Below are 13,952 nucleotides of genomic sequence, written 5' to 3'. Positions count from 1 at the left end.
AAGCAGAAATTCAATGATAATTCATGTTCTTTGTATTTCACAATACGTTTATTTGGATATGTGCCTCAGCCGGTCAACCACGAATGAGCCGTGGCAAATAAACATTGTCTTGTATTATTAATGATGATTATATGATACCCCCAGTGTCTTCCATTGTGGAAGAAACCTATAAACACATTAATACAAAACAAATAAATGCTGTAATTTACTCACCCACAAGTTTATGTCAATGATTCAACAGTTGCCATTGATATTATTTAAGAGTGCATATTGGCATATTTTTTTGGCATTGCTCACAGTATAATAAATTGTTTTTATATTGTTTTTCTGTTCGCCTTATAAATTGGAGTAAAACATGCGTTAAGACTATATATTTTGGGTATTTTCATTTACTATAACTATACGTTTCAGTCTAACACCCTGTGGACTATATTCCATTTAAGTTCTACTTTTCTATGTAGGGGCTTTCTGTTCTCACCTTAACCCATAAGTGTATGGCACTCAAATCAAAAGTGCGTTCCCGAGAAGTGGATATTTAAAGTGAGACAATGTTTAAATAGCTCTATAGCACCTAATCCCTACAGCCAATGATCCCTGCTGCTGTGTTAAGACAATTCATTGTATAATGTATTTTAAATGTATCTTACATTTTAATTTCAGTCATTACCAGTGACACAACAAAAAACGTGGCAGAATGTTGCAGAGAGCCTTTATTTTGGTAAATAGGTTTACAGAATAAAGGGTATTACAGAAGGTCTTTGACCTTTACGAAAACAATAAAGAAAAACTAAAGCTAAAGCAAAAACTCATGTCAAATCTAAACAAGAAATCAAATGAAGGGTTAATATCATGGTACTGTATATCAAATATAATACATTTATTATGCCTTTGTACAGGCACTGATGCTCATATTGTTCTACCAGTAATGAGCTGCGGGGAATAAAAGGTTACAAGTAATATAAAAACAAAAAAAGTAACAAGCATTTGGAACTCCATCATGGTTAACCCATTAAGACCTGGAAGGGTGTCATTTTTAGATTTGAGCTAAAAAGCATTATTTTACACTTTGGGCTATTCAAAAATAGCAGATCTACAAGCTCATAGCGCGGCACCGAGTGCCGCGCTATGAGCTTGTAGATCTGCTATTTTTGAATATTCTTGAAAATGTGTGCAAATCTTTGAATATATATTTTTGAAAAGAACATTTTTAACTCAAATCTTTGCTTCTGGGGGGTCCCTGGAACAAGATATTTTGATGGGGGTCCACGGCCAAATACATATAATTTTGGGGGTCCTTCACATGAAAAAGATTGAACACCACTGATATAGAAACATACGTTTTTCAGAAAACTGTTGAGATTTAGGAGACATGTAGAATCAGCTTCAGGTCTTAATGGGTTAAGAGGGGACACAAGTTAAGAGAAAACAAATAAATCATGAAAATAAATTCCATACACAATATAAAGAGCTTCAGCTCACAAGACAAAGACAAATCAACATGAACATTACTTGTTCAAGATGTTGTCAGAATAATAAAACAGTTATACGTGTCCGTTATCATGTGTTAACTCAGGTGGCTTCATTGAAAACAGTATTAGTTCCAGAATATCTAACAGTTTCTGACCACTCTATGAATCCTCTCATCTTAACAAATTGATTGCCAAGATCACATTGATGCGTTCTCTCATTTATTTTGGAAAATTCCACAAGGGGGCGACCTAACACAGCTTTGGAATGATCGATCGTCACTCAGGGAAGTAGAATGTGGAAGTGACGTCGTTCCAAAAAAAACAGGAAGCCATCCGCTTCCTGTTTGGGATTTTCAGAAAAACAGCTGTAACTCAGTTTCTTTTTTTTTTTGCATTGAAAACCACTAGTTTTCAGCGGAGCCGAAGCCCCAAAATGGCGGTTGGAACGTTGTGTTGTTCCTATGGATACACAGATCCCTCCGCTAACCCACGGGGACTATTTTACAACTCTATGAATTCTCTTATCTTATCTCTTTGCCTGCCGGGTTATGCCAAGGCGCACGCAGCCTGCCATGGACGAGAAAGACGAGCATTTTTTTTTTGGTTGTTGAATTTTTAAAAAGATGTTTTTCTCACACAGAACCAGGAGATAACGTGATCCGAGGATTTACTGCTCCATTCACTTCCTGATTTAAGTATTTGGGAAATATTCTGTATCTCGGCTCCTGTGTTTCACTCACCCTGGGCAAGACCTGGGATGTTGGTTGTCTAGGAAGTTGACAACCGGAAACGGTTGAATTTGGCGGAAGTACCGCCCAAGGAAATGACGTTGATGCTTTACAAATCTGTTAACATTCTCCGTGAATGAAACGAGTGTTGTGATTGGTCAAAAAATATAGTTTCCGGGGGAAACGGAAATCCTGTCCACTCGGACTTCCTAGACACTCGATGCTTTAGGTCGTGACCAGGCTCTGCTTTTCGCAGATGAGTGAGGCTGGGACCGAGGTTATGTTTCACTATGTATTCTGTATTCCTGTGTTTAACCCATTAAGACCTGAGGCGATTCTTAAAGGACGACTTCACCACTTTTCAACATATCTTCATATAATAGGTCCTCACTAATGATCATGATAAAATTATTTTAAAAAAATCTACTTGGTCTCTGTCTCATAGGAGGGCTGTGGACAGTCCAGAAACCTGTCTACCAGTGACATCATCGTTAGGCAGGATTTTTTTTTTCCAAAAAGATTACAATTTTTTTATTCAGATTTTTATTAAGGCGAGAACAATGGGATCTATTATTGCATTGCAACTTTCCAGGAATACAAAGCCTGCAGTTTCTATTAGCTTGGATTCCCCATCGATGATGTCACTGGTAGACAGGTTTCTGAACTGTCTACAGCCCTCCTCTGAGACACAGACTGATTAGAAAAAAATTGTATAATTTTATCATGAGCATTAGTGAGGACCTATTATATGAAGATATGTTGAAAAGTGGTGAAGTCGTCCTTTAAAAAAAATCTAAATCTCAACAGTTTTTTGAAAAAAATCTGGATTTTTTTTTTTTTTTCAAGATTTTTCAAAAATAGTCCCCGGTCTTAATGGGTTAACTATGTATTCTGTATTCCTGTGTTTTACTATGTATTGTTAGCGAGACATGCTATTTTCAACCGCGTATAACAAGCGAACGGGAGGTCGCCATGAATTTTTTTTTTTACAGAATCACAGTGAAACCCTCAGTGATTAGCAACCATCAGGGGATCAATCATACTGGAGATAGATATTCTGTGACTACTTGAAAAGGTAAGAGATTCAAAACATCGCTGGCAGTCTGGCCTTTATTTAGTTGTATATACTCTGACAGTGAAAGAGTTAAGAGGTGATTTCTGACCACTCAGTGAATCCTCTTATCTTATGACGTGCTTTCTAATCAAAGCATTTGTCTCTGACACTAGGTGTTTTCCTACTCTGTGTGGGTCCTCATGTGTGTTTTTAGGTGTTTTCCTACTCTGTGTGGGTCCTCATGTGTGTTTTTAGGTGTTTTCCTACTCTGTGTGGGTCCTCATGTGTGTTTTTAGGTCGCGCATTTCACGATAGCCTTTGTTGCAAACTGTGCAAGTAAAGGGTTTTCCCCCTGTGTGAGTCGTCATGTGTCGTTTCAGCTCACACCTTTGACTAAAGCCTTTGTCGCATTCTGCACACTTAAAGGGTTTTCCCTCCGTGTGCGTCTTCATATGCTTTTTCAGCTCGACTTTCTGATCAAAGTCGTTGCCGCAAACCGAACACGTGAAGGGGTTTTCCCCCGTGTGCGTCCTCATGTGTACTTGCAGAGCAGCCATTTGGCTGTAGTTTTTGCCACAAACCGTACAAAGGAAGGGCTTCTCCCCCGCAAGAGGCTTCTCACCTGTATGAGTCCTCATGTGTTTGTTGAGATTGCATCTTTGACAAAAGGCTTGGCTACACACCGTACAAGTAAACGGCTTCTCCCCTGTATGGGTCTTCATGTGTTCGTTCAGAGTGCCTCTCTCGCCAAAGGCTTTGCTACAAACTAAACAAGTAAAAGGCTTTTCGCCCGTGTGGGTCCTCATGTGTTTTTTGAGGTCGAACCTTCGGCCGCAGCCTTTACCACACACCGTGCACGTGAAGGGCTTCAGCCCCGTGTGGATCATCGTGTGTCGTCTCAGATCGCTCATGTCGGCGAAGCCTTTGAAACAGATCGTGCATTTGAAGGGCTTCTCTCCCGTGTGCGTCCTCAAGTGATTCTCCAGCTGACCCTTTTGGCGGAACCCTTTGCCACAGACCGTACAAGCGAACGGCTTCTCCCCCGTGTGGATCCTCGTGTGCACCTTGAGAGCGGTGCGGCCGCCGCAGCCTTTGCCGCAGACGGAGCAGGTGAAGAGGCTTTCCCCGGTGTGGGTCATCATGTGCACCTTCAGAGTGTCCATGCCGCCGTAGTCTTTGCCGCAGACCGTACACAGATAGGGCTTCTCCCCCGTGTGCGTCCTCATGTGTCTGTTCAGAATGCATCTTTCACCAAAGGCTTTGGTACAGAGGGTGCAGGAAAAGGGCTTTTGCCCCGAGTGACTCTTCGTGTGTCTTCTCAGCACGCTCTTGTCGCCGAAGCCTTTGTCGCACACCGTGCATTTGAAGGGTTTTTCCCCCGTGTGCGTCCTCATGTGCGTCTTCAGGTCGCGCATCGCACGATAGCCTTTGCTACAGACCGTGCAATTGAAGGACTTCTCCCCCGCTTCGGTCTTCAGGATGAAAGGCTCCTCCCCTTTGTGGGTCCTCATGTGTTTCTTCAGCTGACCTCTGCTGATGCCTTTGCCACAGACGGAGCATATGATGGTCTTGTCCTTGGAGTGGGTCAACATGTGCTCTTTGAGGTGACTGGCTCGACGACAGCCTTTGCCACAGATGGCGCACGTGAAGGGTTTTTCCCCGTTGTGCGTCCTCATGTGTTTGTTCAGATTGCTCTTTTGACCGTAGCCTTTGTCACAGACTGTACAAGTAAAGGGTTTTTCCCCTTTGTGAGTCCTCATGTGTCTGTTCAGATTGCTCCTGTGACCAAAGGCTTTGCTACAAACCGTACAGTTTAGCAGCTTCTCCTCCCCCACGTGCGTCTCCATGTGCTGTTTGAGTTCATCCTTTCGATCGTAGCCTTTGTCACAGACGGCGCACGTGAAGGCCTTCTCCCCTTTGTGGGTCATCGTGTGCCTCTTCAGGTGATCCTTTCGCTTGAATATTTTGCCACACTCCGTACAACTGAGGCTTTTCTTTTCCGCGCGACTCCTCTTTGACGGAGTGGCTTCTGACGACTCTTGCGGCGGGTCGTCGCCGGTTGGCTGTGGCGTCCCACCGTCCTCTGTTCCACCGGCCTGTGTCTTCATGTGTTCAGCTGAGGGGCCGGCGAGTGGCTCCGTCTCTCCGTTTTCATCATCGTTGTCGTCGTCATCATCACTTTCTACTACTACTGTAATCGTTGACCCAGCAGTCTCCTCCGTTGACCCAGCAGCCTCCTCCGTTGACCCAGCAGTCTCCTCCGTTGACCCAGCAGCCTCCTCCGTTGACCCAGCAGCCTCCTCCGTTGACCCAGCAGCCTCCTCCGGTCTTTGAAGGAGCTCCTGCCGTTCCTCTTTAATCCGTGGAGGTTCTGGTTCTGGTTCCTCCTCCTGGACCAGACCGGAGCTCCTCTCCTGTTGTTGTTGTTCAGGAAGAGAAAACTCCTCCTCACACGCAGGGAGGTGAAGGAAGTCTAAATACAATGAGAGAAAAACCCATTAAATATTTCAGATAAAAAAATCCTCCAGCTCCACTGATCTCATTCCCCCCCATATTCGGCACAAACTAGCCTGGTAAACCCTCCCTCCGGAAATCTCATTTCCATTTGATTTCAGGAGTGAGTCTGGCATGATTTCCCATTGTGGGAGTTTCTAGCGGAATTACCAGCAAACCGAGCCTATCAGCGTCGTCGCACATCGTTCTGTGATTGACAGCGACAGTTGGCCAATCAGGTGGCGAGTTCGAGTGAGCCCGAATGAAGCCGAGTGCAGCCTGAGTGCAGCTGACAAAAGACGAACGGCAGCCATTGTTGTTGTCCGAGTGCCTTCACGTCTTACTTTCGTTTCTAAAACGGTCTCAAACTTCTTTTTTGAGGCACGGAATTTACTATTAAGATATCGTTTGGATAGAATTTAGTTGTTTAACTTCATATATGTGGTCAATTAATCATGACAGAGTCTATTTAAAAATATAAATTTAGAGAACCGGCAGGGGCGGGGAGTGACACGCATGTATCCCAATAAGGCAACCTATTTTGGGCATGGCCGTCTCAAAAGTCCCGTTGCGTCACATAGTCTGGAGGTGGTAAAAATGAACTGCTGATTGGCTGAAGGGGAAAAACGATCATTGGCTGAAGGGGTTGTCAGTCAACGGTATTACTCCCGCCCAACTCCAGAACACAGCCAATATTGCAGAATGGGCGATCATGCCAGACTCACTCCAGAAATCAAATGGAAATGAGATTTCCGGAGGGAGGGTCTACCAGGCTAGGCACAAACATGGGGATGAAAAAAAAAAAGGGTTTATTTGACAGGGACAATACAAAAAACAATGTATCAAGTTATAAAAACAAACAAAAGATGTTTTATTGGATCCGAGCACTCGATACATTGTTTTTTTGTATTGTTTCTGTCAAAAAAAAAAAAAAATGTTGAAAAAAAACAACTTTTTTTTATAATAATAATAATATTCAAATATATTCAATTATCTGTAAATTTTTAAGACCAATATTCGAATACCATTTCTGAGGAAAGTTGACAGCTCTAGTGACTGTGTGTGTGTGTGTGTGTGTGTGTGTGTGTGTGTGTGTGTGTGTGTGTGTGTGTGTGTGTGTGTGTGTGTGTGTTTTTATGGGCCGATTTTATTTAGCAAATGTAATGGTCTGCCACATCGAGAATTCCACTCTTCAATTATAGCCCGATTAAATGTAAGATCCTGCACATTAATTCTATCAGATTCTAACAGATTGATGTCAAGTCTGGTTATCAAAACTTGTGTCAGTTGTTTTATGTCACAAGTCAATCAATGCCATTTGAAATGTGAGTTTGCTGCCCGCCCTACGCTGTCACTTTAGTTCCAGGAGGGGGGGGGGGGGGGGGGGGGGCGAGCGGGGGATTAGTTTATCCTGCAGTGGCAGGATTTATTATTTTTGTGCGTGAAAACGATGTCTGTAAAAAAATAAACTTGGACGTTTGTGTTTTGCAACATCGTTGTCGTCAATGGTTCAAACTGCGGTAGGCCACTCTCCTTCAACAATAATATCCTATATCAGGGGTCTTCAACAGGGGGTCCGGGACCCCTATGGGGTCCTCAGAGTTACTACAGGGGGGCCGCCAAATCTCTGTGTGATGTGAACCTTTTTTTTTTTACATTATAAGCAGTTGAACCCTAGCATCCCTATTCTGAGGAGAACATTAGCCGAAAATACGCCTCGCGCTGCGAGGCGTTGTGAGCTTGTAGATCTGCTATTTTCAGAAAAGATGTTAGGTTTTTTTTTAGGGGGGGGACAAATTATGTTATCCGTCATTAACTGTCGGTTAACTGTATGAAAATACACATTAATATGAATCCAACACAACACTATAGTATACACAATGATACTATGAAATCTATGAGAAACACAACTTTATGCAAGATGTATACGTAGCGGGGGTCCCTGCTTCATCTCTCTGTCGCCTAAGGGGTCCTTGGCCAGAAAAAAAACGTTGAAGACCCCTGTCCTATATGGATCCATATGTTTTACAATTCTTCGTTATAAAAACCCATTTTGGGCAGGAACCCCTTTTTGTAACTATACCTTTCAGGACGGGAACCCGTTTTGGGGTTCCTGTTACTATGTACAGTATATAGCAATTATTCAACCTTTTCAGGCCAAGGACCCCCTAGCTGAGAGAGAGATGAAGCAGGGACCCCATACTCTATATTGTATAAAATTGTGTTTCAGATGAAAGTTTTTTTTTTTACTTAGTCTGCTCTTTTTTCCCTCTACACCCATTCACCTGTTTCCTAGGCTGTGTGTTTTCCACTTCCTGTCGATTTGATCCAATGAAATCCAATGAAACTGGTCAGATGACCAATGATATCGACGGGAAGGGGAAAACACACAGCCTAGGAAACGGGTGAATAGCCTCTTTGCCAAAAATAGCCGATCTACAAGCTCTCAACGCCTCGCACTGCGAGGCGTTGAGAGCTTGTAGATCGGCTATTTTTGGCTAAAGTTCTCCTCAGAAAAGGGGATGCTAGGGTTCAAGTGGTTAATGTGAAAAAAATATATATCACACAACATCATGTAGTCGGGGGTCCCTGCTTCATCTCTCGCTCAGCTAAGGGGTCCTTGGCGGCCTGAAAACGTTGAAGACCCCCTGCTCTAAGGGAATGACGTCACCTACCTACTTCCTAGTCTATCTCTGCTATGAGAGCGGTACGTTGTGTTCATTCTACACACACACACACACTTTTGAGTAAAAACAAAAAACTTAAAATGAGCAAAAATACGTAAAAGATGTTAAAATGAGTAAAAACACGTAAAGGCACCACTCTCTTCACACTGGGTGTGATTTCTTTCAGTCACAACTGTGCAGGATATTAATACATATATGTACCCAGAGTTGTGTAGGTACAGCCTGATAATATTGATTGTATTTTCATTATACTGTATCTGTTCTATTTGCAGCATTTGTTATGTGTAAGCCCATGTTCAGAACAGACCAGTGATGTGCCTTATTTGTCTGTTTATCAGGTACATATTATATTTATGTTATCATTGTTATTGCTAGTCTATCTCTGCTATGAGAGCGCATTTGTTATGTGGAAACACATGTTCAGGGCAGACCAGTGATGGGCCTTATTTGTTCTGTTTATCAGAATAAATCAACTCAACTGAGAGTCCTGTTCTGTGGAGCTTTACAACACAACGGAAGATCACGTCTGTTACACGGGCAAACAAAACCATTCATTATTTTATATTTATTTATCATAACATCAACCAGAGATCGCTCTGGTTGATGTTATTGATGTATTCGATTGGCTCTGGCTGCAGATACAATGTGTGTATTTCTTTCTCCCTAGGGACACATAAGAGGCTCTGAAGAGCTGAGCCTCCTCGGAGAGACGTAGACCCATGCAGCGTTCAAACTACAGACATTGACATAAGCATAAACAAACTACTTCTCACGAACGATGTTGGTGTAACTAAGAGATTTGAAGGGGAATATATATCATATACAAAATTTCAAATAAAAGTTTAAGTTTGACTATTAATCCCCAGAGCAAAAAAACATTTGTGTCAACTGCATCAAAGTACCAGTGACAACAGCTTAGAAACTTAAGCAACTATCATTGATGTAAAGAATAAAACGTTTGGGCCCCAATACTGACCCCTGGGAGACGCCACAAGCAATGTCCAAATGATTTGAGCTGTATTTGCCTCACAAACGGCTGTTCACATTGGACCCATACCGATTCATTAAAAAACAACTATATAGGCCGATATATATTAGCCTGGCGTAGCTAGACTATATCACTGTGTGGATATGAGTCTGGTGCTTCCATGAGGACGTTTTTCTTCCCAAGGGGCGGGATCAAAACAATAGCCCTCGACGCAATTGGTTAGACCTACAACCAACTACCAATTACAGTCTCCCATATTCGAATACTGAGCCCTGATTGGTTCCCCACGTCTCCTGGAACAGGAAATGGATTCTCTATGGAGCGGTGCCAGACCCAAATCGCAGAGTGACATTTTTTTTTGCACTGGCAGATTGGTCTGGTCCCAGGATAGATATATATCTAGTCTGGTCCCAGGCTATAGTCTATAGTCTGGTCCTAGGCTAGATATATATCGGTTGGCCGATACATCACACATCCCTATTTTTTACCAAAGACAGAGACCTCGCACGGCAGTGGAATGTGGGGTCTATGAGCAGAGCAGAGCGCCTGGCGGGGCGTTAGAGAGAACTCGCTGACGCTCTGGACCAGGGCTAGGGGGGCGGGACCAGGGCTAGGGGGGGCGGGACCAGGGCTAGGGGGGGCGGGAACACAGACACAATTCATGTGTCTGTGTTCAGGCTTAGTTCCATACCTGTTGGTTCCTCGGTCGGTTCCTCTGTTGGTTCCTCTGTCGGTTCCTCGGTCGGTTCCTCGGTCGGTTCCTCTGTGCTCGTACTGGCCTCTCCCTCTGAAACAGCAGAGCCGCTGTTCTCTCCGCCTTCACATAGGAAACAGAAAGAGAGGAACGTGTTACTTGCATTCATATTTATTGTTTTAATTGCCTTTTAATCCCTTTTTATCCCCAAGTTAGTCATTATGACAATTCATATATACACACACACACACACACACACACACACACACACACAGAGTGTACAAATGGAACCAAATGGACCCTTACAGGTCTGTAACTCTAGTTTGGTTTATTGCACATATAAAAAAATGACATATGATAAAAACAAAACAAAATGAAAAAGACTATAATTTTCATACGAAAAGGAAAAATCTAAACTGATGTGCCGGAGGCCAACAAAACCCAGATGGGCAGCAGCTCTGGTCAAATGTCCATTCATAAAAGAAATGGTCTTCACCGGGTTTAATGAAAGTAGATTAAATTATGCAGTTTGTAATATCTTGTTTACTCAATAAAAATGATTTGTCGGAAGTTGGATCTGTTTGTCCTTTATTTGTATATAATAGCAGCATTATGCCTATTATGCCTATAATAGCAGCATTATGCCCAGGGGTGCACATAACTGGTGCGCAGGTGCGCATGCGCACCCAAAATAAATAATGCGCACCACATCAGACGACGCAAGGCGCTTTTGCGTACCAACAGCTGGGACAGGAATTTCCAAGCTTTTATTTTTTAGCAAAAATAAAAAATAAAAGCCTGGAGATCGAGGCTAGGAATTTACTTCCTGAAGCCACACTCACACACTCACTAAAGCACGCGTCGGCCCCATGTACAGCCATTAGGCGCAGGGCAAGGGAACGCATGCTGCACATGATTGTGTGAGTGTCTCGCATCGCATCGCCTCGCATCGCCTCGCTGCGTGCACGCAGATAGCAGCGGCTGTTAGAGGCACTCGTCACCGATGATGAACACATCGTAGTGGTGCAAAATATGCCGTGAACGTCCAAATCTGGCGGATAAAAGCAGCGCAGCACAGGGCAGCAACCTTGGGGGCTTCTCCTAACGGTGTGAGAGAAAAAAAGAACGGCGAAAACCTGCGGAATTTGGAAGCAGAGCGTCCTTTTCTTCTCACAACGCCTCACAGTGAGCTTGTAGATCGGCTATTTTTGGCAAAGAGGTGTAGGTGTAGAGGGAAAAAAAGAGCAGCACCAAGTAAACAAAAAAAAGTTTAATCTGAAACTAAATGTAATACAATATAGAGTAGGGGGTCCCTGCTTCATCTCTCTCTCTCAGCTAGGGGGTCCTTGGCCTGAAAAGGTTGAAGACCCCTGCCACAGTATAGATACATACAAACGGTACATACCTGTCCTGATCACCTTCACTACAGGTTGCATGATCGCATCATCCATCTCTGGCTGTTCCTCCGACAACGTTGAACGTCTTTTGGAGGCCATCTTCTTCTTCTTCTTCCCTCGAGGTGCCGTAGACCTCTCCCTGTGGTGATCTGTGGGAAGTAAGGATGAGGACCATATGAAAATCACATGTCACGATTATTGTGGCCAAAATAATTTGCGATTAACAATATTATTATGACAATAATCAAAATATGCTAAAAACTTTACTTTTGTAAACCACTTGAATCCCCGGCATCCCTATTCTGGGGGAGGGGGGGTTAACAAATAGCAGATCTACAAGCTCACAACACGTTGTGAGCTTGTACATCTGTAAAAACTGGGGTATTTTTGGGGATAGAAGAGAGGTAGGAGAGACCAAAAACGCACACAAAAAAAGAAGGAAAAGTTCATGCGTAGTCCCTTTAAAGTGGTCACAGTCTCACGTGTAAAAATGCATCCCATCAAACTTTCAGATGCTGTTTTTCTCCCAGTAGGGATGAAGAATGCTCAGCATTTTTACTGTGATCTCTCGCTCTTGATATATATATAAGCCTTGGTTTCTGTTGTGTGTAAACAATAATATCAATTCAAAGCAGTTGTCCCCCAAACCCTCCTCCAGTGGCTGTCATAGGAACGGAGGGAGCAGCTCTATGATCACGGCACCAGAACCTGCTCTTGCTCGCGCAGCTGCAGCCCGTCGAGCCTAATTTATGCTCCGTCCCGCGAAGGCGTGGCGCGCAGAGAACGGCCGAGAATCGCAGACCTCCAAGCTCACAGCGTTCGTATCCGCGACGCGGTGGTGAGCTTGTATGTCAGCTGTTCTCTCGGCGCGCAATACCGTTGCGAGATGAAGTATATGTCTCGCTAGGGCGCGCCTCACTAGCCTACACACAAGAGGAGGTTGAATGAAGTGAAACCAGCGAAACCCCAAAACAACAGGTTTGGGGATCTGTTGGGAATTGATTACTTCAGGGGTCTTCAGCAGGGGGTCCGGGACCCCTAGGGGGTCCTCAAAGTTACTACAGGGGGGCCGCCAAATCTTTGTGTTATAGAAATGTTTTTTTTTTTTTTTTTACATGAACCACTTTATTCTGAGGGTAACATTAGCCGAAAATAGCAGATCTACAAGCTCACAACGCCTCGCAGCGCGAGGCGTTGTGAGCTTGTAGATCGGCTATTTTCGGCCAAGAAGTTTGGGGTAGGGGGGGAAAGAAGAGCATACCAAGTACAGGTTTTCTAAGTATTGAGGGTTTAAGTGGTTAACCGTCTGAAAATACACATACATGCGTCTATGAAACTATCTATGAAAATGTTGGACATGCAAAATATGCGATTTTATACAACATGTAGTCGGGGGGTCCCTGCTTCATCTCTCGCTCAGCTAAGGGGTCCTTGGCCTGAAAACGTTGAAGACCCCTGGATTACATGAAACAGTCACCTGTGCGTCCAGTCTCAATGTTTGTAACCAAATAACTGATCTATAAACTTGTCATTCAGTACTCTGTAGTAGTCTATGGGTATAAGTAACAGTATATCCCTCAGTATTCTATGGTTCTCAAATGTGTTCATGTCAAGGACCCCCAACATGATGTATCTGGCTGCCGAATCTCCCCCCCCCCGAAGCAAATATGTTGTTCCAGGGACCCCCCCCCCCCCCCTCAGAAGCAAATATTTGAGTTTGAAATATATATATTCAAAGATTTGCACAAATGTTCGATTTAAAACAAAAAAAGCAGATATACAATCAGATAGACAATACGCCCCCCCCCCCCCCCCCCCCCCCCCCCCGTACCAGATTTGTGTTGTAAAAATTAATGAAAAAATATTCCACATTTTGCACTTTTTTCCCTCAACATTGTTTCGTTGAAAATAGCAGATCTACAAGCTCACAACACACTGACAGTCGCATCAAGGCACGTTGTGAGCTTGCAGATCTGCCATTTTCAAACAGCCCATGTACCTGCATATAAGTTTAAAGTGTTCATGTGGCCTTAGATATAGTCGCTTTTGGGCTTGTTTTTTTTTCCTAGACCCGGTTGCTTATTTCTCTCAACAAATCTGGCAACGCTGGCTACTAGGGAAATGTAGCAGTAGAGCCAGTAGCCATGGGTCACATGATGAGCGTCATGGAGCAACTTGTTCCTGGTTTTGGCACTTTCTCCATTAACATCCCGTACATCCACATACACGTTCATATTTCAAATATAAAGTACTGACCCCCCGGCCATGGATGTAACAATTATGTACGGACCCTCAGAAAAAAAACCCGTATCTTCTGTGTTGTTCAATAAAAAGCATTTTAATCCGCTCGGCGGCCATTTCCTCACGGAGTTATAATGTATATAAGAATGCAATACAACTCCCAACCGATAGGGTCGCGTAGTTGAAAGCGTATGAAGGACA

General features: G+C 43.6%; 1 protein-coding gene across 1 annotated transcript in view; it reads right to left on the bottom strand.

The window, feature by feature from the left end:
* Positions 1–2,971: 2,971 nt before the first annotated feature.
* LOC311057463 (uncharacterized protein) overlaps positions 2,972–13,952 on the bottom strand; it is a gene marked incomplete at its 5' end in the record, with an annotated part of 12,476 nt that continues 1,495 nt past the window's right edge. The window contains 3 exons of the mRNA XM_084074420.1: positions 2,972–5,724; positions 10,111–10,236; positions 11,519–11,659. Of these exons, the coding sequence (XP_083930546.1) occupies positions 3,515–5,724; positions 10,111–10,236; positions 11,519–11,659 (2,477 nt within the window). The 3' untranslated portion in view covers positions 2,972–3,514. The remainder of the gene's footprint in view (positions 5,725–10,110; positions 10,237–11,518; positions 11,660–13,952) is intronic.

The sequence above is a fragment of the Gymnoscopelus microlampas genome (assembly GCF_963454915.1).
Source record: "Gymnoscopelus microlampas genome assembly, chromosome: 12".
NCBI classification, from domain to species: Eukaryota; Metazoa; Chordata; class Actinopteri; order Myctophiformes; family Myctophidae; genus Gymnoscopelus; species Gymnoscopelus microlampas.
This window is presented reverse-complemented; position numbering and strand designations above follow the sequence as displayed.